General features: G+C 33.2%; 1 protein-coding gene across 2 annotated transcripts in view; it reads left to right on the forward strand.

Annotated features, from left to right (window-relative positions):
• The window catches only part of LOC113500571, an 83,229-nt gene that overhangs the window by 26,853 nt on the left and 30,725 nt on the right, over positions 1–25,651 (forward strand). For both annotated transcript variants that reach the window (XM_026881418.1, XM_026881419.1), the window contains exons 2-3: positions 15,236–15,314; positions 20,053–20,077. In XM_026881418.1, coding sequence (XP_026737219.1) covers positions 15,243–15,314; positions 20,053–20,077 — 97 coding nt within the window. In that variant the 5' untranslated portion in view covers positions 15,236–15,242. The remainder of the gene's footprint in view (positions 1–15,235; positions 15,315–20,052; positions 20,078–25,651) is intronic.

The following is a 25,651-nucleotide window of genomic DNA, read 5'->3' on the forward strand; positions in this document are numbered from 1 at the left end:
GAAATTGAAGATCAATGCTTCTTTATTTCTAAGCAAAAGAAGTAGAAAAAGAAGTCATACTAACCACCCAGTACAATTTAAATTTAAATTTTTAAATGTCAGATATCAAATGCACTTTGAACTGAACAATAAAAGTTTATTTTTTCATTAACTTTGATTCAGAGCTCAACGAATCAGCTTAAGCCGCCCGCAGAATAATTCAACATCGAATGCAAACGAAATCGAAAATGAGTAAATATAAATCCTTTCATTCATTTTCCCGAACATTTATAATGTACTGGATCCCCGACTATAGTAACAATGTTTTACGATAATCTACTTTATGGCAATGTTTTAAAGTTTATTATTCTCTATAAGTGGTAATATGATGTGCACAGTCAGCAATATTATGGAAGGAAATCATAATTACAAAATGGCGGAAATGTTCATTGACATTCTATTTGTATTTAGCTAGTTTTAATTGAGCTCTCATGTCAAGGTTATTTTATATTCTTTGATGGCATCTTATTTCGATTTTGTGTGAGTTTTAGTGATTCTAATTTACTCGCATCAACGGCTTATTGCGTTTGTTTGACAAATTTTGCTACTTTATTCTTTCGTTGCATACATTAATAATATCGTGTATTATATCTATATCCATCAAAGGAGTAACTTATGGAGATTTTTGCCGAATCTGCTCTATATGAATGACATTCTGGAACTTTGCACCGAAACCCAAGGCAGTAACGTTTTAAAACTACACTACTTAAATTAAAAACTTTTTGTTCTAAGTATTCGGTAAAATTATACACTGACTTTCGCATCTACCTGTACAGCATCGACCGGTTAGTTTCGAGTGCTCAAACAGTTTAAGCAAAGAAAAAGTTTTGCCTCTCACTTTCTTCGGAACATATCTCAAATTCGGGCTCGTACGTACGTGAAAGTGAATCGTCAGTACATCATAACGAGCATTTATTGCCAACCAGTTAATACTATTGATTGTGTATGACTTTCTTATTAACTCAGGAATTTAAACCCAACATTATGTTGAACAAACACCAGTTTTCACCTTTACTTAAAACAAACAAGTTTATTTAACTTTCTTGTTTTGTTTAGACATGTCCAACAAATAAGTTTTCGAATTCTGTTAGTATAAGTACTGGTTTTGAAAGAAATCTTCGTTACGTACGTGAATATAAAAATAAATGAAAAAATGTGATTTGCTTTCTACACTGCTAATTTAATTTAACTCTTACCAACATTGTAGATCCAAAAATGTGTTTTTACATATTCAACAAACGTTTGTACATTTTATATGTGAAGTAATTTAACCAAATTTATCAAGACCGTAGTACCTGTCAAATTATTTGAACTTTAATATAATCTATGATACAGTTAAGCAGCCTTATAAGTTTTATTGATTTCATGTAGAAAATTTTCGTCTAAGAATGATAGTACAATACATCTCCGAAACGGCATGACGATTTTTAAATGATAAGTCTTGTCCACCCCTAACTATTTTCTATATTCCAATTCCTTATATCTAATTATTTTTCTAGAAATAATATTCTGCATATAAAACAACGTTTGAAACGTAATGCGAATTTTTTAGATCTAAGTAAGTATTTATCTTCTTCAATTTTTCTTTTGTTTTGCCCTTCCCGTCCACCCCTATCAACTACTGATAATAATTTAATATTAAACCCTTGTATTTTAAAACAAGGCAAACACAAATGCAAATTCAAACCTATGTGACGTAGACTAGCCGCTGTAAGCTTTTAATTCCACTCGTTCCAAATACAAATTACATGATCACGAATTGTTTCATTTGAAAACGATCCGACTATCAATCGCCGTCAACAAATAAATTCTAGCTTTGTTTGTAAATTTATAAAATAAATTAAAACGTAAAATGTTAAAAACAGTTGGTTCCTGTCATTGTTTATTCTGCTTATACACGTTTTAAATATAGAACATAGAACCATGATTAAAAAGTTTTCGATAGTGGTAACGTTTTCAGTGCACGTTTTCTTTTTTACAATACTAAAGTTGGACTCTTATTGAAGCATACCTAATTATGCTCTCTTACAATATTATGATAAAATTTGCGTCTTGGCTGGTAATCTTCACGTTTACAAGTCTATTTCTTCTATTGAGCTCGCTGGAGTCAAGATTTCCTTTCTTGAATACCTTAAGAAAAAAAATTACGAAACAAATTCAGTTCCCATAGTCTCTATGACGCAATGTTGTGATACTCATGTTCATTTTATGTTATTTTAAATATATTACTTAGTTCAAACAAGTACCATTTTATCGATATGACTCTGTGTAAAGATCATTACATAATTAAATCAACAACAGCATACTATATTTGACTAAAGCAGAGCGCAACGATTTAATCTGAAACCATTCAATCGTTCACAGGAATCGAATTATCGATTAAATAATCGAATTAAACTAACCAAATAAAGCTCACCTGTTAATATAAATTGATTGTTGAATAGCAATTGAAATAATTAATTGAATTCTGAATTGAACATTACATATTTGTGTACAACGGTAAAATGTTACGTGCAGTTCTGTAAACGAAATTCGAATTAATATTCAGGGCGAGTTTGGTGACCTCCCTTGAAACTAATCCTTAGGCAAACATAACGGCCAGTATTGACACAAAAATCAGAAATGGAAGAACTAGATATATCAGTTATTAACTGTCGACTAGTGACAGTTATAAAGTGAAAATCGATTTGAAATCAGAAGTCTAATAATTGATATCTGAAATTCGTATTCTCATGTCTAAGAATGTGACTTTTTAATCACATTCAATTCAGTGTTACATTCGACATTCAAAAGAAATATATTCTTTTTTTTTCTAAGAATTAATGTTGTGAGGGTCAAGATTACACATTACATATGCTGTCAATTAAATGCAGTTTTTATGAGCTTTAAACTCACGAAAGATGTCATTAGCATCGTTACATAAGTCTTCATGTTTTATTTATATTAGTAGAAACTTCGATTTAACTATTGTTACGTCAGACTAGGCGTGTGACTACATCGTTTGAAACGAGAAGGGCGTTGCGGAACTGGATTCAACTATATCTCTAACAATAAATCTCGAATTACTAGGGCCTTAATAGTAGGAAGCGAAAGTAACAACTCGTTTGGCAACCCACATACATAACAATACATTTCATTTTATTAATAAATGTCATCGCACCGTATGCGTGAATCAAGCTTTAAATACTTCAATACTTTACAAAAATATAACGCTAAACTTCCTCTCTTGTCAAGTCACCGTAAAGTTTCGTAGCAAAGTTAAATAATTTTACTACTGGCCATCAGAATTTCCAATTGGAATAAACTTTTCATATTATTCAAATTCCGCAAAACGAGTTCCATAATAAAGTTGGCAGAATATATCTGTTACCGTGGTGTATCTAATAAAAATTCCATTTGTAAGTGACAGCCGTGACAGGAGCGCGAAACCGACGAATAAACGGATTTGCAAATATCAGCGCACATACCAAGTAGATGGTATATCTGAAACACAATAAACCTTTTTTGATACAATTCTGTTCAAACCAGTCTATTTTAAGTGATGTATTTACAACTGTTTGTCCACTCAGGCGTAGCGTCGCAACTCGCAGCTGTTACCTGCTAACCTTATCTAATTAAACAATTTTACGAACTGTTTTTGTGCTATAATTAAAAGACAAAAAGGCGAGCTGAGGCTTGAGTAATCCTATTAAGCGTTTTGTATATTTTAAAACCTGCAGTGAAATACCGAGAAATCAGTAGACCTGTTACTATACTTTAAAGTACTTAAAGTAAGTCTTGCAGTCGTGGAAGTGGGACGGCGCTCTACACCTAGTATTGCGATCTCACTTCTACAAATACCACAAAGTTAGTTCAAGACGACGTTTTGGGCTTAGAACAGCGATCATTCTATTATTTTTTATAAGCTAACGGTGCACGAATTATGATTGTAAATCAGTGGAAGTAGTTCAGTACAATTCAACGGCCATATCGATACAATATGCGAATATTGCGTCATATCATTCACAGTTTAATAGCTTAGTCGGGCATTAACCGTTTGCGAGTGGGTTATAAAAATTCTAGGTCTTTGTAACACTTGTAACAATATTGTATAAAAAATGACTATTATATCGACTTTAATATTGATTTGCAAAAAAGTATTGATTCATTGACAAATATGAATGTGCAGTCAAGTAGAAGAAATTAAAATCATAAAACCGTTATTTGGCTACTTTTAGTTTGACGTGTAGACATATAATGTTTAAAAAGACATTGTCACTTTTTAAACCTTGCTTTACTGTATCAACAACTTCTGTCCAAACGATTCCCGAATGATGCAAAATTTCAATACTCAGTAATTGATTGCGTATTGAGTATTCACTAGAGCATTATTTAAAATGTTACACATAAATGCAAGAATCAATTTTCCACTTTCAAGCAGAGATCTAAAAATGACTTTTAAGGTCAAAAGTCTCAAGATCACTCGTGATAAGCACTTGCCCCATCTGTCCGCTCGCCTTTACAAAGCTACTTTACCTTGACAAGCCGAAATGGTAAAGGTTGAGAGTTCAAGCGAAGATCCTTTCTTGTCACTTAAAACAGGCTCTGATCTGGGGTCCTACCACGAAGATTTAAAACAATATCATCGCGGTTGTGAAAGAGATACCGCTATGAGTGTATTGCTCTGTCACGCCGCTTCCACCACCATAATAATATTTTTTAAGACCTGGAAGTAGACCCACAAAGTAAGTGTAGGTAATAATGAGCTGTAAATACAAAGTGCTCGAAATGACGTCAAGTTTTGCGAATGATATTCTTTCTTCCTTCAACAAATCACTCATTCGTTAAAACTGTATTATGCGTAATATAATGGTCACTAAATAAACAATCATTTCTAGACTTTAAGACTTGCTTGTGACGTAAAGAGTTTCTTTTTGACACCAAATTCTATTTTCAAACTGTCATACTGGCCATTATTATACATGTTTGATCACTTGTTTTTATAAGTAGCACATTTAAAAAAAAAAGCAAATGAAAATGTTACAATTGTTTAAAATAAGCCTAATTATAACCTCGAAGCTCATTTTATTGAACATTGTTTGCATAATAGTGTGCTCACGCTCAACTTAGAGGCGTGGGACTTTGTTTCGAAAAACACCTGTGATTACGAACTATATAAGCAGGTCAGTTCGACGCAAGTTTCTCAGATCACAATAGTCAAAATATGTGGAGCATCACAACGACACCACGTGAGAGAACCACAAATTTAAAGATGTTAATCTTAGTTCACACTATCTGTAGTACAACACGTTAATGCTATTATAACTCATATTTTTGGGTGAAGTATACCACCTACTTTATTTTAAACCATTTGTTTTATTTAGAACACAAGACCAAAATGTTTTTTTTTCTTCTTGTTGGTAAGACCAGGGGTCTACTACGGCCTCATACAGGACTCGTAGTCACTTTAAATAGTGATTTTATGAATTACTTGAAACGCAAATTCAAATCCTCCAAATTCGAAACCTCTTTGTTTAAGATTTTTCATCGTTATAATATAAAAAAAAAACAAAGTTAATGAACTATAATGTTGTTAGATTTATAAAAATAGGCAAGAAGGTCAAATATAAATAACAGTTAATCTAATAGATATGGTGAAGCTGTTTTTGTTTGAATTCTTAGTTTTCTGTTTCTACCAAGGACTTATGACGACATTACTGTTCTTTAGTAGTTTTTCTATTTTAACAAAACTTAATTGAAACGAGTACTTCATCGATAAAATTGTTACCTCGATTAAAAACCAAATACAGATGAAAACATCAGCTCAACGACCGAACATAACAATTCCGGTATTAAACAAACAGGTAATAACAGCTGATAATTTCATTTCCCTTTTATTTGTTATTAATATCGAATACATTGGCATCCTAATAAAATCAGCAATCGTATTGAAGAACAATAGGGCCCGTATTGTCGGCCAGTTGTTATTGTCGCTACAAAATTACCGTAGGTGCTCACCCCAAAACAATAGGCTTTGGCATTCTAATACAACCCTATCAACCTTACTGTTACCGTAAATAATGACCTGCATGAAAACATATTTATGAAAATTAAATTGGTTGTAGGTGGTTTCATGTAACTCTTTATCAAAATCTAAGGCTTTTATTTCAAGTAGAGCGTTTTCAGACACTTTGAAAATTATACAGTAATCTAATGACTCTTTGTACACGGTTTACAGATGTCATTTCTATGTTGAAGAACCGGCAAGAAACTCCATAATCTTAAATTGGCTCTTGCTCTTTCTTAATGCAAAGTTATTATAGCTGACAACTTAAATATAGCACAAAAAGTCAATATTTCCTTATTAAATTAAGTGTATAGGCATGCCATCTCGTCTAAACTAATATACAGCTGTTTATAACGAGAGACGCTGCAATATTTTTGATTTGAGATTCGCTTGTTTAGCTCGCACTACCTATGTAGTTACCCACACTTTAAATGAGAAAAACTATAGCCTTGAAGGGTATAGTGTTTAAATATTATCATAATAAGCAACTATCAAACAAAAGGGCTAACATTAGCCACAGTCTGTAAGTCAGCGCGGTCACAGACATAGAATATGAAGTAAATTGTATTGTATTGCGAACGTGTGACAATTGACATGGAGGTGACCTTTACAATAGAAACAACCTTATTGTATGAGTTGAATATGTGAGTTAATTAGCTGAGATATTAGGTAAATAGAAGTGTTAAATATACACTTGTGACTAAGTGATGATTTACGAAATGTGTTGAAAATCGCTTGTGATTTGCTAATGAAGAAAATAAGATTAGGAAGAGCACTTTGAAAATAAAGTATGAATGTAAAATTTTGATTAGAAAAAGGAAGGGTATCTGTTGATTTTGTGATCTTCATTTGTTACCCAGAAAATGGGATGTGAAAGAGTGACAATGACTCCATGTTAAATACAATATTCACCATCATGAGAATGGGAATCAAATCAAAATTACAAAACAAAACAGACTGAAAGACATTCTATTGTCTATCAATCTCTATTGATCTTTCTATTTAATACATAGCAATATTCAAACATTCAATATATAACATCCTTTGGGAACTTATTTGACATCTCTCTTACAAGAACAACTTCCTCATCTATGAGTCCGTGATGTATCGCTTGCCCTCGTGGCCTGTTCACACGCACCCCCCCCCCCTTCATAAACGCCGCCGCCATCGTATTGTTGCACCGGCGCAGACACAAGCGTGAGATCGCTTATGTTGCCACTATCTGTGAACAGATAAGACAATTTTGTTCCGTTCTAATTAATTTTATTATTTAAGCGAAAGTGGGTTACGTTGTTGTATCATTAGGGATTCTGTGTTAAAATTGAGATTACTGTTAAGTTAATTTCTTTGGGTACACTTGTTATTAGTGTTATGTGGCTTGTTTCTAAGTACGCAGTGTTTTGTATCATACCAAGTAACTTAAGCAAGCAAGAACTAAATAATCATAAACCAGATCAAACAAGTATTTTCAACTTATTTAAATCAATTATCCTTAAGAGCTGCTTTGTTCAACTCCAAATGAAAGATATGGCTGTTAAGTGACTCTGAATACCTACAGACTTTTACAGTTTATTTCCAATCGCTTTTACTGTAAAATATGTTTACCGCTCTCTCAATTAATATTTATTGCTAGAACTTATTGATTATTCTGCAGCCACATCAGCTAAGATCATCATTTGAATAACTGGCCGCGGTTAACGGTTCCACGGACATTATCTTCATCATTTAATAATGTTTACCAAGTCGCATACAAAACAGGATTTATGAAAGTAAATAGAAGGCGAAATATTAATATATTAGCTTTTATCAGGTGCAGTCATTATTTTATTTTATTTAGTGAAACTATCTAAGCATAAAGCCTCTTAAAATATTTTCCGTAACATATTTAAAAAAAAAGAATTACCGAAGCAAAGGTGATTGCTGTATAGCTTGAATACATCTAAACTCGACACCATTGAACTGAACTACAAAACCATTCATTCTTCAATCATACACTCACACCTCATTCAATCTATGACTCGACTCGTCTCGAAGTATTTGCTCTAGTTCCGCATTGAAAGTCAAGAATACTAAATATATGCTCGGCTAATCTTTTCAGTCTAGTAGCTGTCTCTGGGAAAGGTTATTTGATGCGCATAGGCACTGAACCTAACCTAATGCACTTGCAGTCGATAAACCTAACACTATCTTACAAGTTACACGTGGCTGCTGTATGCTTATGTTAAATGCTCTGCTTACATTCAGAACATTCTTCGAACATAGGAAACAAATGAATGTACGTTTTGAACTCTATGCAAGCTGTCAGAATCTTCTTACAGATTAAAAAAATTACAGAATATTGTTTTAGTTTCATTCGCCAAAAATAAGTAAGTCAGTCAAGACAAATAAAAAATTAAATTTTAAATTAGAATGCGTATTTTTTTACAGCATTAATCGCGCTGGCTGTTTGGATGTTAGCTTTAGTACTTGTAGTTATATGTAACTCGACTATCTTTTTCATTTGGTTTTAATCGACATATTTCTTTATTTTTTCCACGAAAAAACAGCAATTTCGTTAAATGGTGGGCGGTGCGTACTATAAATACATAGCATTAAATATTTACATACCAAACAGTTTACTGAAAGTGAGCTTTTCCTACAACCTAATTGGTCAAATTATAACTGGTTTCTTATTACCTGTATATCACTTGTTGCAATATCCTAACAGTAATATTACCTCCTGTAATATCGATTTCCCTTCTTACAAAACCACTACCTTTACCAATTAATTATAAATTATTAATGAGACTGCTAAAAGTTGATTTTGTTAAAAATTTAAGTATGTGTTAACTGTTTTAACCTTCGATCATATACTATTGCCAGTTATTACTTGTAACTGCCTTGCTATATATAAATTACTCAATGACACTTTAATAAGAAGTTGCAAATTTAAGACGTGTGTTTTAAGTGCGGTTTTACGTCTTTCATTAAGTTCTTGATACTCATTCAGCGGATGTTATTATTACGAAACTTAAGTAGTTTATGTTTAAAAAATACTTGCTTATATATCGAAGTCTCAAATTCATTAAATTACAAACTTCTATTCAAAAATTTAACGTTGCAATTAATTTTCGTAATAAAATAAATACTATTCGAAGGGAATGTCTTGCAACCGGCCACCAAAAACATTCGAAATTCAAATTTTAATAATGAAGCCATTAAATATTAAAACAATTCAAAAATAAAAACAAAAGGGCGCCATCTTGAAAAGCAAGCTCAGTAAGGAATTCATTCATACATTTTCATTGCAGTTTTACTTTAAAGAAGTTTTAAATCATAAGAATACAATGAAGCAAGATTCCGGTTTAAAGCTACATTAATACCGCGTGACCTCCACAACCCTTTGGGAAACCAGATTTTAAAGACATGACATCATTGCACAGGTAAAACAAAGTTCTGTCTGAGTTTTATACCGGCGATGACTAATTTAAGATTAGAATTTTATAACACTAGCTGTTACCCGCGACTTCGTCTGCGTGGTTAGAAGATATAAGTTAGGAATTTTTGTACGGAAGCCCTCGAAAATGAATAATTTTCTTTGTTTTTTCCACATTTTCGATTGTATCTTCGCTCCTATTAGTCACAGCGTGATGGTATATAGCCTCAAACCTTCCTTGGTGAAGGGTCTATATATCACAAAAAATAATTTTTCAATTTGAACCAGTAGCTCCTGAGATTAGCGCGTTCAAACAAACATACAAACAAACAAACTCTTCAGCTTTATATATTAGTATAGAAGTATAGATATAGATTAGAAAAAAATAACAATATTGCCAGTTATGTATTAACAGAGCGCCGTTTTATCAACTGTTCAAAACAAACTCAATTGTTTTCTTGAAAATGTTGGTCTAATGACTAGTAGTAAGATCGTAAATTGAAAAAAATATCTAGCGTAGCATTGAATCATCAATATTTTTATGCTATATCCGCGTAACTTAAAATTATACTCACAAATATTAAATTAGGAAACACAATTACAATTTATGCTAATGAATCGATTGTTCGTGATAAAAAACACAACCGTCAACGAATGACATCATTCTGTGTAAAGATTACTGCTGCATTCATATGAATGGTATATGTACAACATTGATGATTTCGGACTAGCGTATAATCTGTGGTGTGACGTAACTGTTACGCCCAGTTGCCATGACAACGCGAAGAGGCGTTTGCTTACAGATAATCAAGAAAGATTCTGCCGTTGTTGGTGCAAGTACTTTTTCTGTTAAATATTAGTGCAACATGGGAGATTTTGTTTGAAGATTAATTTGTGTAATTAAACACTAAATATTATTATCAGAGATAGAAATTTATTAAAATTATCTAATCGATTTAACTTGTTCAAAAACATGCAACCTTCATATGACCCGATTAATACGCATACGTTTTATTAAAATGCTTGAAATAATTCACGACTTTCTTTTCAAAACCATTCAGTTCTTTACTTTTTGAAAACAGTTAAATTCACCAATAATTAAATCAAAAGAGGTTACAAACCATCGAACCTTGAACGTTAATTCACAACATTAGAAATTCACTGCGCTCGCTTCGAATTAGGTTCAAACTTCCTCCAGTAGTTTCACAAACTAGACTTAAATACGTAATGAGCTTACATTATTTCTTAATCTGGAGTAAAAGTTACATAAGTGGTCTAAGTGCTAAGATTTACTGCATCTACGCTAGTATAGAGAAAATGTATAAACGTTATCCAATGTAATCATTGGATTGCAATTTGTGTAATTGAAAACAATTTTGTGTAAGGCTTCCGTTGTGAACACTCTATGATAGCTCGCGGAAGAAGGAATTACAATTGTGGAAGAGATACCGCTATATATTATGTAGTGCGCTGTCAGGCTTCCAAATTAAGTCGAATTTAAAAAGTCTTAATTTAAGTAGTGGTCGAAAACCTTAAGACTGTTGGTTTGTGGAAAAGGGAGAGTGCTACGAGCATTGCTGTCTCGCCTTTCGTCTATAATGACTAGAGTCCCACTTTAAGATTTTATGGTACAGAGACAATGTCTGACAGACACACAAACAGGCAAACGCACCTGTAACTCACTGTCGTACTCACATTCAGTTAATAACAGCTTGTAGTAAAACTGAAAGATCTCATAGCACATAAAATACTTATGAAGCATTGGTTATTAAACAAAATAGTATAGAAGAAAGACAGGAGAAAATGTATTACAGGCTTCATATGTTATTTTTGAATAAACACAAGGTAAAACCCATGACATTTGAGCATCTACCTACGTCGTATGCGAAAATGAAATTCCTTTTCGAATGTTAATCCTTCGTTAATTTAAATTTCTGGAATATTGATTAATGCGTCTGTACAATTCCCAGCAAAACGAAATTTTGTATCATAAGCTGAAATAAATAGCATTGAAACTCTTTCAATGATATTACTTTTTTTTAACCTGCCTGTGTTTTAATTTGGCCTTCGTCAGCCTATTCAAGAACATGCTATGCGGAAATCGATTTGCGGTGATTACGGAATAATTATTAGTATCTTTAAACAAGAAAATACATATTGATTCAAAGAATAGATTCAAACAGACGCAGATCACAGACAAGAATATTAAAATGTAAATCACTACATCATCAATTCATCATAGTATTCAGCATTCTTTCTTTCATTCTTATTATTATTATTCAGCAATTCAGCATTACAAAAAATATTCTCAAACCGAAACAATACATAAATTTACAAATATTTGGTAAACGAACTCTTTCCTATAAAATGTGTCACCGATATGCATTAAAATCCTTTTTGTAACTTAATTAAGTACACTCTCATTTAGCGGTTTTTCCTTTGTGAGATGCATTTACCAGAAACCCGGTTGTCCATTACAAGTATCCTGTGAAAGAATGAATTATTTTATATTATATAGCGTATTATCCTATATTACGCTATCGACATCGATCATTTCAATTTCACCAATTTCAATATTGTAATACTTCAGACTCTTTAATACTTAAGGTACAAAATAATAGAATGTCTTTGACTGCACGTATAGCCGAGTGGTTGAGGTCAGCACGCCAAACACACTGAGCGAATGTCGCGACGTGTCGCGGGTTCCATCCCCGCATAGGACAAGCATTTGTGTGATCCACGTATGCTTGTCTGGGTGTATTTGTGCCTGTGTCATGACTGTTTATAAAACTTAAACTAAAAGGATTAAGTTCCTTAATGCGAGAGTGGTACTTATTGTAGAGTGTCGAGTAGTAGTTTCTGACATATCACCTCTAAACAAGTAGCGACAATATTACTACAAAGCCAATTTTTGCACTTTGTATGGAAATGACATTTCGTTTCGGTGAGTCAAGTGACTTTGACCTGTCATCTATATACATTTGAATGTAGAAGACGATCAAGACGACGTGTTTAATGATAACGAGGATCGAAATGTCACTTGACTAGGGGCAGGTCCGTTTGAGTCACAATAAAAAATGGTCTTCTTTTCTGATATTTTGTCTTAACAAAACTGCAACTAGTTAATCTGAGCGCAGGCAAGAATGCGTCACTAGCAAATATGCAGACATTTTCCTGATATTGGTACTACTACTTACCAAATTTTGCCAAAATCTGTTCGGTAATTTAGTGAAAGCTTAACAGATAGTTACTCAAATATAACTCTATTTCTCTCCCTCCTAGTTGTGTTAATGTTCGTGTATGCGCATTATTGTCAGTATTACTTGTGATTGGGGGGACTTGAAAGTAGGGAACAGTACAGGTGAATTAAGACATCCGCGGCATGAACGTTGTTTAGTATTCGCAATAGTCTGTCTGTGCAAATCATTAAACTTAGAAATCGACCCCATAGTTTTTTTGACGTCAAGTTTATTGTGTCATTACATGTTTAACGATGCTTATGATTTTACTTATCGATAAATTATTTAAAAAGTCTGGATTAAATCAAAGTTTTGAATTACACATTAATAATTTGCTATAAATAAAGACGTTAATTGACATTTTTGTCATTAAGGCTGTTTGTCGCTTGCCCGATAACTCCTGGGCCAAAGTCTGTTTCCTCTGGGTCCCATCAAACATAAAACGGCGATGAGGACGGCCTCGAATGAGATGGCGCGACGAACTGGATGCGTACCACAAACAGTGGATGGCAAAAGCAATAGACCGGACAGAGTGGACGAATCTAAGAGAGGCCTTTGCCCTGCAGTGGGAAAGTAATGGCTGAAAAAAAAAAAGGCTGCTTAGCGAGTTACTTTGTCTCTAGTATCAAGTCTTTTTATATGTTTCTTACAGCTACATACTCCCACGATTCATCTAAATATGGAGCAACATTTAAACATAATAGGAAGCCTAACTAACCTTGCAATCATATTTGTTTCCTTTAGTGATTTTATGAACTATTCAATGACAAAATTGATTAGTTTTTAATCTGTATATCCGAGTGTCTAGCGCCTATTGCCCTTGCTCTACTTACTAAGTTGCTCACGCGCATGCTACACAGCATGGCGGCGACCGCGGCACTCTGTTTCAAAAGTGACGAAACGACTCATTGTGCTCCAAGCTTTAATGTTATCTTTTAATTGCAGTTCTGCTTCAAGTTCTCATAATTTAAGCTTACGAAAAATCGCTAGCTGGTTTGTAGAATAATACGAGGTTGATTTATGAATCGTTAAGTTTATATATTTGATGCCTTGTTAACATTATTTTTCTTTTGAAACATGTTTGTACTACTTTTTGCTTTTAAATTTCGATCTAGTTCACTGATGTTGATAATTGAAGCGTCAAAATTGTACCGCGATAATGTAGAAGTTTCATAATTTGGGAATTTATAGCTTAGGATACTTACACCTACCCGTAGCTAGACAACGGGTGGTTTTCAAAAAGAGACACTGATCTGAGCCATGTAAAGCGACTTTTCGTAACATTACTACATCCACCATACCACTAAAGGTCATGTATGGACCTCACTAGCAAGTACAAAAACCATAAGTATTTTTTCTATAATAGTCCACGCACATGACGCACATTAAATTCCTAACCTAAAATAAAAAACATTTTACGAATATAAAGTATACACATTGAAATCCATCTACATAAAATCAACAACACATACGTAAAGTAAACGGTTGTACACTTTTCATTTTGATGGTTCAATACGGAATCTCTGTGTAAATATGAGAACGTTAATTTCAATTAATATATAAACGGGTGCAGGATGGATTTTTGTTGTTTCCTGTCATTAACATTTATGATCTTTACATAATGTAAATTGGTGATATGATTGATTGTTATGGTAATTAGTGTAGTATGTGCGTATGTTAGCATGTAGGATGAAATGGAATGGAGTATAGAGATGGTAGGACAAAATAATGAATCAAAGAGTAAGCGAGAAAGGCTAGGTTGATGGATTATAAGTATTTTTAGTCCAATTTTAATGAGACTAGACTCGAAAAGATAGTATGTGAAAAAAGCTAGCAGCAGCACCCAGCAATGGGATGAAAAGACATATGAATGACAATAGATGTTTAAGTAACTATGACTACTGTTACTTCTAGCCCCTCTTAATGATATTTCTACAATTGATAACGTTAGAACAAAATTACAAATTCAATTTATGGACATGACGGATCAGTCACGTGACTTATTGAAAAGAATTGTCATTTCCAATCATTTAAGCGGTATCTATCGATTGCAAGAGGGTGCAGTTTTTCCAATACTTTAAAGGCACAAAAACAGAAAATGTGATAGATAAAATTAGGAATTTCATTACTAACTCTAGTAACTCTTCTCCGACCAAAGTACATTACAGGGTTACACAACACAAAGCTTCCCAAATACAAACGAAGCATTCTGAAGTACATACACTGGTATACTGATACGTTATAAAAGCCACTAGCGTTCTGGCCATTTCGTTTACGATTTAAGTTTACTCGCACGTACTATGATCCTCTACTATGAGTTCTTGAAAAAATTTTTGTTGACTTTGTTAGAGCGAGATGGCGCGCGTCGCGGTGTATGGCGTTGTCTCGCTTCCACGTTGGTGTAATGTTTCTTTTTAATTATTGTTGTAGGGGTATGTGTCGAAGTTTTCTCTACAAAGTTTTAGAAAAGCTAATGTTATAATGTTTTGTTCGCAGATTTACGATGTTGATAAGGTGTCCGGCGGCACTCTGTGCCGTCGTGTTCCTACTGGCTGCGGTGCACGCCAGTAATGAGGTGAGTTGTGATTGTAATTGGTTTTGCTTTATGAAAATATGATGATTTTTTATACGGTTAGCCAGTAGCTTAATACCTATATGGAATGGTTTTTGAATAATAGATAATAGAATTAAATGGTTTGTGAAACTGCCATTTATTCTTCTTCAATTTTTTTAGTTATTTAGCCCATCGGGTATTTTTTACTCCAAACAATTTTATTTGTTACATATTTGAAAAAAATGTAGGCAAAGATATTCATGAAAAATACATTTTAATTACTAAAGAATTAATAATTGTTTAGGAAGTAAGACATATCAAAACTTGAACAATTAGTTTTTATAATATAAACATCAAAAATTAGATTACTTAATTTTAGAGACTGCTCAAAGAATTCGCTCTAAATTACTTTGTTAATAGTTTATTTCACATTGTAGACTCAGCAGTGCTAGGATTGGTCTGACTACATTGTTATATATCGCAGAACATTACGAAGCTCGTAATTTAAAATGAAAAATTTTATGTCCACTAATCGTAAAAGCAGCTCTCTGTGAAGTGAAAATATGAAGTTCATAACCTGCATTAGATCGAAAGAAACAATATCCAAGTTTTGTTAACAAAAGACAAATGTTTATTACGCAACGTTAAAACCTCGGCGATTAGTCCACTCAACTATAAATCCCATTAAAATCGAATCGGATATCAATAAAAGCAATTAAGAACTAATAAATATATCGTTTGAAATTGATACAAGCAGTGACCTAAAAAAAAACAATATAGTTTTAATTAAAAACTGTTCATTGAGTAAAATGGTATTGTTTGGCACGGGCGGATGTACATTCAGCCTCTCAATCATAATATTAGCGAAACATCTCATTGTATGGTAAACAAACTGTAAGTGTATTATTAGACAATGCAAGTGCAATTTTGCAACGTATTGCGATAACTTTTACCCGACTGCTCACTGGCCGTAAAAAGTGTTTTGGCACTCGACTTTTTAAAAGTGGAATGTAATGGCCATATTTAAACAGGCATTATATTCCACTTTTAAAAACTTAATACGCTGCCTTTTATTACCTAAATATTCTCTATTTTTTTATAATTTAATGAAAAATAAAGACGACCTTAATTTGAAATTTGAAATATTTTTTTGTTAATAGTCAGAATTTTAATTCAGATACCTACCAACCACGACTGTATAAATAATATTAGTCAACTTTAACACAAAATACGAACAAAAGTTTTAAATACTAAATGCTGTGTTATGAGACAACATTTTCGTTTCCCAATTGACTATGAAAATCCAGAGCTAAATAGATGTTTAGAACGCGTGATAGGAAACACGCCTATCTCCGCTTCGAGATTAGCTCATGAGTAATGAAGCTTTTATTAGAACCTAATTTTAATCGGTATTTCACATAATTAACAGCTGTTAAGCTTGAATTAAAACCTGAACTCTTTTTAAAAGTAAGTATTCCTTATTCGAATAGCGAAGTCCGATTAGCTTTTTTTTAATTCGTCGTTTTGACATGGGGCAAACAAACGATGCTTATTAATGAGCAGAACATGAAAATAAATTATTATAACACTAGTGTTTTGGTTACACTATTAATTGATACTGTTAGCATAATCAGTTCTATCTGGGAATATCAAATAGTTCATTAGTAGATCTGTTTAAAACCATACCATTATCAATAGCCGCGATCGAGATATCATTATGCCTGTATTGTGCAATTAACGAATTCGTTTGTTTAGAAACACGCAAATAATTGCATCATTATCGCTGTGGCAACCCTGATTGGTCTAATTAGTTTCCATAATATGTCAATGCCGTTAAACGTCAAATTAAAAAGAATTAAACGATTATTCACAACTTAATGATTACATAAAGATTTTCCAAACATTTTTATCGATTAAATACTTGTTTCAAGAGTTGTCGAATTTGATACAGAAATTAAGCACCCAATTATACTTTATAAGCTAGAACAAGGTAATTAATGCGTGAATTTTTAATTTCCAATAAGTTTGTAATGTCTCGTAACTGTTAACGAGTTGTATAACCGTGGAGATCTCTCGCCATGTTTTATGCCATCGAATACAGGTTGACTACACCCAAAAACTATAAAACATCGGAATTTAACTTTCATGTACCGAGTGTCGTGTTGGTTCAAATTGATGAATATATGACAGCAAACATTGCTAGTTAACGCTTTCGGCATATATTTGATTTGGTAAAAGCTGACTATACATACCTAATGCTATAGGATTCGAACGGAACGCTGAGTAGAAATTTATTGGCCTGTTGGTCTAGTGGTAAGTGAACCTGACTGCTATACCAAATGTCGTGGGTTCGATTCCCACCCAGGACAAATGTTTGTGTGATGGGTACAATAATTTTTTTGTATCTAGTCGTAATTTATCTATAATATCTATGTATTTAGAACAAGTATACAGTATTTATCACTTGTGTTGTACTCATAATACAAGCTTTGCTTAGTTTGAATCTAGATGGCGTTGTGTGAAAGTTAAAAAAAAAACAATTCAGCAAGAATACAGTTGACAATATTACTGTACAAATGCAACGTTGTGACAAACCGCAGAATCGAATCAGCGGTATTCTGTGAATTGAAACTGCGAGTCATAAATCCGTCTATTCTCTTTCCCTAGCCCACGTCACGAACAAAGTGTGATTGCTGTCATTCGCGAGAACGACGAAAACGGTTCTATTATAAATCACTGAGTCGATGTCTATTGCATTAATTACTTTCTATAATCGATGGCTGTCACTCTCACGCCGTCTTATGTAACAACAAATAATAAAAATAAAATTCTCGTTTCAATTGTTTTAGCCTATGAAGCTCGGTTTGTTTATAATCATTCTGCTCGGTCACGGGTAGCAAGTGTCCTCGCGGGCTCACTTTCCCCTGTTTGGCAAGCCACTCGAAATATTTCATTCTGTCGTGACCGACTCGCTGTATCAATTTTCGAATTGAAAACTGTACAACCACAGTTCAGACTCGAATCGTACGCGGTCAGAAAATTTAAATCATTCTTTTTGTAAACAGTATAATGGCCGCTATTCAGCAAGTGAAGCGTTTCCGAAGGCAATAAGTTGCGTATTATCCTTTTAATTATAAATCGAATACATTTTTAATTAACCGGTCATTTCCATGATAATACTTTTTAAATCAATGACAGACGAGAATCTGAAATGATAATGTAAATTAATAATTGACGATCGGTATTCGTATGAACAATGTAAATTATAAAGAGCTGTAGTATTGTCTTTGACACAAAGGAGTTCGTAAAATGTAGTCATTATATCGAAAAGATTGTAACAAAGAACTAAAGTGATATTTCAGCGGATATAACAATTTATTACAATGTATTATTCGCAACTTAGAATTGTTATTACGGTATTGCTTTTGACATTACACAGGCGTGGTCAAACCATATACGATCGCATATTTCTGCAATAACGCACTTTCCTATTAAAATTTATTTACCGTCCAACGTAACAGTTTCGACTATAACACAGATCCATTGTCGTAATGTCACATACAAGGTAAATTGACGGGCGGTGTACGGTGTAACGAGATTCTCAAATATGGGCTTGGTAATATGATGCCGAACCCACACAAAGTTTACTTCACTATAAAGGCTTTACTCGCATACTGGCCCATATATCAAGAAACAAGCACGCAACGAAGTTACCCAGATAAACACGGATCCTGTGTACTTATTGTTATAAAACCTGTCAATTGCGAGTTGTTGAGCAAGTAGTTTAGCACAAAATAATCTAAAGAAAAAATATTTGCGTAATAAAGGTTACCTATTCAATTTATGACCGTACTGAACCTGTATAGGTAGGTTATAATATCGATATGGAATACTCTTGTGAACGTTTAAACTATTTAGTTATCGCTTTTCCTGAGATAACCATGATCGTAGACGGACGGCCTGGCGGTGGAGCCTTAGATATACAGCTCAAGTTCTATTCGAAGGACACGCTTCCCGAATTACAGGTGATTGTAGGTACTACCGTACATTAGAAAGCATTGCAGCGCCTCTTAGACCATTCACAGATTACGGTAATCTATTCGCGTCTAATAAATTACTTAATCTAAAAAGAGCAACAAATAAAAAGCAATTAGGCAACAGCCGGTCGCTTTGAGAAGAGGACAAAAGTTTTAAAACTTAATCAACCTTGTTTTTGTGATAAGTCGAAATGAAAGGAATTTATACAATCTGAATAATTAATGGTGTTTTGTCGTTTGATGCTTGGACTTAGTTTTCAAAGAAAAACTTGAATACACGACCAAGAGCGGAACGGTAGTCTAATAAAAAAAGCGTATCCTTATAAAATCGATCAATTGACTGAAGCCTCTATTTTATAATTTTTCATGCAGAATTACAAGTTTCGTTCTCGACAGATAAAATATATTGAAACAGTATAATAACTTTGATGTAAGAATTACCTAAATTCAACAAATATAAAAGAAGTGAGCTTATCCCTAGAATAATTTATAGACTAATATTCTTCTTTAGCCTATTACACAAAGATATTAATACTTGTACGAGTCCCGTAACAGAGGAAAGAAGTAAAGGTCAGCTGGCAAACTTAACGCAGCCGACTCATCGGCTCAATAACCAATTATCCAAAACCATTGTGTACAAGATCAAAGAACGATAAAAACAAAAGACTCATCACTCATTTCTTTTTCTTTATAAACACTAATTTTCTTTTGTTTTTCCACAGGGCAACCTCTTCACGTGTCCAAATGGTGAGTAAACCGTTTTATTGTTTAAATTTTTGCTAACATAACTTCGGCCAATACTTCGGATAACTTTACAGGGCGATTCGACTGTGTATTTAATTAAATCGGGCCCTTGGTTTACCTCTTGGGAGTTATAAAACTTCGTTAAATTGTTTCAACGTTTTAATGAACACCATGTATATGTTTTCATTGTTTGATTTTTGGTTTTAATGTATCTCAATTATTTGGTTATTTCTTGTGTTAATTAACAGGAAACGTACTTAAATTAGTTATTGTCTTCCACTTCTGTTTCTCAATGCAATACAGAATCGATAAAGTATGTAGGTACTATTGTGTATAAAAGAGAATCCGGTCTCTCTTAATCTAATTATAAATATGATAACTAGTTTAAAAAAACCTAATTTCCCTTCATAACCCCAAGAAAAAACCATCCTCAATATCAGACCCCTTACACTTAAAATCGTCTCTATATCGTGGCTTAACATATTACTACATTATCTCCCAAAACGCGTAATTAAACTAAACTAACGATGTACTATATTTGTTCAAGATACCTTACAAACTAGATACATCCAACCGCATTTTGAACGTACCAAGTTCACTGAAAAAACAACTTTATTGCTTTGGAATAGAGGTGACAAAAACCATAATATGGTACTCCTGGTATGAAGTTGAGGGTACATAGTATTAATTATATTAAGATTACACGGTTATACGTAAGTAAGGTATGCAAACAGGCAATTAATATTCGGACTTTAATACATGGTGTGTATGAACGATTAATCATGTGTGTAAGCTTTACAGTACTTAGGTCTTGGTAGGTTCTATTAAGGCGTGTAATTGTTATTTGAGACTACCTACACGGCTTTGCAAAATTGCGTAATACATCTACGCAATCTTTAGAACGAGAGTCGTGGATAATCGAATTTGACTGCACGGATAGCCGAGTGGTTGAGGTCATCACGCCAAATCCACTTTGCGCATCGTGTCGCGGGTTCGATCCCCGCGTAAGACAAGTATTTGTGTGATCCACTAATGCTTGTTCTGAGTCTGGGTGTCATTGTGCATGTGAATTGTATGTTTGTGAAACACCCCGCGATACAAGGATTAAATTCCTTAGTGCGGGAGTAAAAAAAAAAAAAAAACTCTACGTTTAGAACTAATGTTGTTCTAGTAAGAGTGGCTTTAATAACTGATCGGTAAACTTTCACTGTAAAATACGATATAAATATGAAAATATTTCTTTTAACTATCACCCGAGATTGGTAGACTACATTCATATCACATATTTTTAATCAAGTATATTTTGGAAGAATATAGTCTTATAGAGTCAATAGCACGAAGATTTTCGAAAAAGTATTCATACTGAAGCGTCATAATAAGGATTGTGACGTAAACGCGTACTTTTTGGTTTTTCAAACTTTTATATTTAGTGTTGTGAAACATGTCTCATAGTTTCGGTTACCAGGTGAAGATTTCTCTATAGGCCGGGTATGTACCGGCGACAAAATTTGGTCGTTTCATTTTTCTTGCTCCACATCCATATGGCATCTTTCGTAGGCCTAACCAACATATCAAAAGCAGCCCTGTCGGCGATCCTTTACGTTTCGCCACTCATACTTTTTCGATAAAGTTCATGCTCTACCGCTGCCACACTTAACACATAATATATCACAACCAATACACAGATATGACACAGTCTAACAATATAAGATGGGCCTGCATCGACTTCATAGCGATTTCTAACGACCTTGCGCAAGTATCCGTTTAAGCTCAATCACTGGTGACTACATCTTGTGGTATTTCGCGTCGCTCACGACTAGACGTGAAAAACTGACCTAACTGGTGTTATACACATATGTATAGACAAGTAGGTATGACCGTATGACGTCATACAACAGAAGATAAATGTTGGAAAGTTTTTGAATAAAATTATGTTTATGAATGGAAAACTATATTTGGTAATACTTTTTAGATGCTGACGGCTAATTTAGTGCTTTTAACACTATAATTCATAGATTTAAATGTCTGCCCTGGGTTTCTATAGATAGTCTTAATGTTTATTTTTACCAGTCTGAAACAATAACATAAGCAACTAAAACATAAAACACTACAAAAAAATACTTTTAAAGTTTACAGAATATCACAAGCTAGAAAAATATCATAGAATTTAACAAAAAAATAGTTCAACAACCCGCTATCAAAGTCAAAGCTTCTGAAAACCGAACACTTTCTTCACTAAATGTAGCCGTTTAATTAAATTCCACAAACAATTTATCTTTGTTTAGAGCGATACTAAAATATTTTGTGGACTATAAAACACAGGCGGTGTGAAACATTATCAGCTCCTACGTATTTTATTAGCGGGTGTAGTTTAAATACTCATTATGAAAATTAACACTTACATCGTTAATTATATTTAGAAATATATCTAACGTTTGGCTTCTTGCTTGACTTACTGTCACTAACTCAATGACACATCTTTAATATCCAAAAAATTAAAAGATGTTAACAAATCGTGTACAAACACTTTAAAAAAGTATACTATATTTTCAAAAACATTTCAGTTTCAAACTAAACACGTATCGAAATCTTGCTAATATTGTTAAGTAAGAAAGAAAGAAAGAAAAAATATTTATTTGTCACAAAGACTTATGCAAACAAAGTTATAAATAACATTTTAATATATAAATATATTATAAAGGTAAACTGCGACAAGTAGGTGACCACTTTGCATTGTGCCATGCTATGGCGCGGACTATAACTCGGCGCTGATTGTCAGTGATCACCTTAAGACAGTTAATAAAACTAGGAAAAAGTCTCTTACATTAGAGAAAATCACTAGAACATACATTCGTTAGTATATCAGTATTAGCTAAATGCTAAAAATATCGTTCAAACAAAACCTAGAATGTTCGAAGAAAATAAAAGTACCTACGTGATAGTGATTCAGTACCCATAGATTCAAAGTACGTGTGTAGTTACGAATTTCAGATCCCATCGCCGTATATTGGTATGGGAAACGTGGAGAAAGTGATTTTCTTATGCAGAATGTGTTTTCGCGGAACGTCGATTGCATATCAAATAAATTTTCTCGTACCCTTTCTAGTCTCCTTATAATAATAGTGAAAGTGTTTTATTGCCTGTTTAGATATAAAAATTGTAATAAATATTTGTTACACAGCAGTAATGACTACATACATATGTATGTAGTTACTTGTGAAAATAAAGAGAATATATTTATCGCTGTAAAATATATACTACTTCACGTAGTCATCTGTTAGTTTAGGTTCACTTAGATCAGTACACTATGCCTAGGATCGCGGTACTTTGCATCGCGTTCTCGTGGTCTTAGGTACAAGGAAAGAGTGAAGTACTCCGCTGGTTAAGCCGGTAAAAGATACCTCTCATACCTCGGAGAAAGAGTATTTCCCTTGAAAAAAAAACGAAATTAGAACTCTAAGTCCCATAAAAATTATTACAAGGGCGGGTGTTGAAAACAACACATGTAAAGTAGAAACACCAAACACCTAGGAGAAAACCGTTACTATAAAAAAAATAGAAGTAAGATCTGCACCTCACGCAAACATTACCCTTTCAAATTCAAACAAATGAAATAATCCTTTGGGAGTACCCACTAAAGAATTCTATATCCAATCAGGCACCGAAACGTAGTTCGTAATGAATTGAGTTTGTCACGTGGCACCACGTTTTCATCAGCCAGATAATTAGTAGGAAATTGCCTTCCCGACATACGTACACTTTACCCGACCTGGTTTGTGTAATCAAACGGGGAAGCCGACATAGCCTGTTAGGCCTAAAGACTAGATAGGAGATAGTCCTATTCTCTATTATAAGAGATGTTTTCTTAACTTTGAATCCTACAGAAAATACTTATGCTAAAACTATTGAGGGCATCAAATCTCAAGTCAATAGCAAAAAAATAATTCAATTTATTTCTGATACAGTAAACCTTAGAGAAAAAAGATGCATGATCATAAAATCTTTAAGAATAGAGATATAAGGAGCTCAACTTCCAATATCAATTTTCTTGCACAAAAACTGATTAAAATGGTAACTTAACAAACACGACATAAGGCTAACGCCTTTATTACAGCAAGAAAGATTTAATCTTGTAGTCATGTAATTTAGATCAAAATGTATGAAAATTACAAAACCTTTTAGAAGCGATTATGTTGAAGCAGGTAATTAGAAATCTTATCTAGCAACATTAAAAAATAATCTCGATAGTTTTTCAACCTTATAAATACCCAGACGTAATTTAAAATACCTATCATTTCTGTACAATAAGTTATCCTCAACTACTCACAGTACCAAAAACATTAAACCATCGCATAACAACAAATAGACATAATAAAACACCTCATACATTAATTAATACTTTGTAACATTTACCCGAAATTGAGTGAAGCGATTGATCATTATCGTATAAATATGTGCCCATATTAAAAACCCATTGACTACTCGTACTGTTTATCTTCCTAGAATTAACGTAACTTATTTATATACCTAGAGCATACTTCTTACATAATAATTCTCAAGGAAGTTTCGTTGATAGATATTCGCATTTCAAACAAAAAGTTTTTCTAATTGCTTCACTATCTTTAACTCGTAGTCTCTTCTGTTTATCTGTTATGCTTTCGGGGAAATTGCAAAGCTAAGCAAAGCAGGATTTTATCAAGTTTTGTTATACAACAGCTCCAAAAATATAGGTAACGCTTTTGTTGCCGCTTTAGCCGATACACGCGAAATTTACTTTCTAGTAAATCTATTTCTATACAAAATTGGCTAAGCGGTTTAGCTTAAAAGTATAATAGGCGGACAAACTTATTTTCACATATTAATAATCTGGGTACCGAATATAGATTTCCTTCCTTCCTATGAAATATTTTGATTTTAAAACGGCTAGTGTTGTGTATTCGAATAGAACCTGTTATTTCTATTCCAGTGATTACGTAGGATATTAAAGTGACTGCGGTCGGGAAACGGATTGAGTCGAAAATCACATCAGGTTGGAATTAACGTGCGGTGATTACGCGAAACTTGATGAATTCTTGTGAAGGTTGTTTACTGTTGATTTTAAATAGGTAGATACAGGGTCTTGCGCGTATTATCTTGTGATTTCTTAATAGTTAACACACAAACAGTTTTAAAGGAAAACAACGAATAAGTTGTTTATTATTTACAATCTTAGTTTATCTTCACAGACACATAAGTTGAAACCAATATAAAATGGAAAGGATACTAAAGTTAGCAATTCATTTACTTTGAAATTAAAATTAAAATGAAAAAAAAACATAATAGAACCAAAAATGGAAACGAAAAATTAGCAGACCGTTAAATACCAGTCTTTTACCGTTATTATGAAACAAAATAGATTCAAATTTTGAATTTAGAATGATTTGTGTTTAAAAACTGCAAGTTACGCCACTCATTTTATTTTACTTTTTTTAATTTTGTTTTTTTAGGCATTGGAAATTGACAAAAGTACATATCTCGTTGCTATTGAATGAATCGAAGTAGTGAATGCGTTAATTCACACCGTTACGCATTCGTATT

This window comes from Trichoplusia ni, chromosome 14 (assembly GCF_003590095.1).
Source record: "Trichoplusia ni isolate ovarian cell line Hi5 chromosome 14, tn1, whole genome shotgun sequence".
Taxonomy (NCBI): domain Eukaryota; kingdom Metazoa; phylum Arthropoda; class Insecta; order Lepidoptera; family Noctuidae; genus Trichoplusia; species Trichoplusia ni.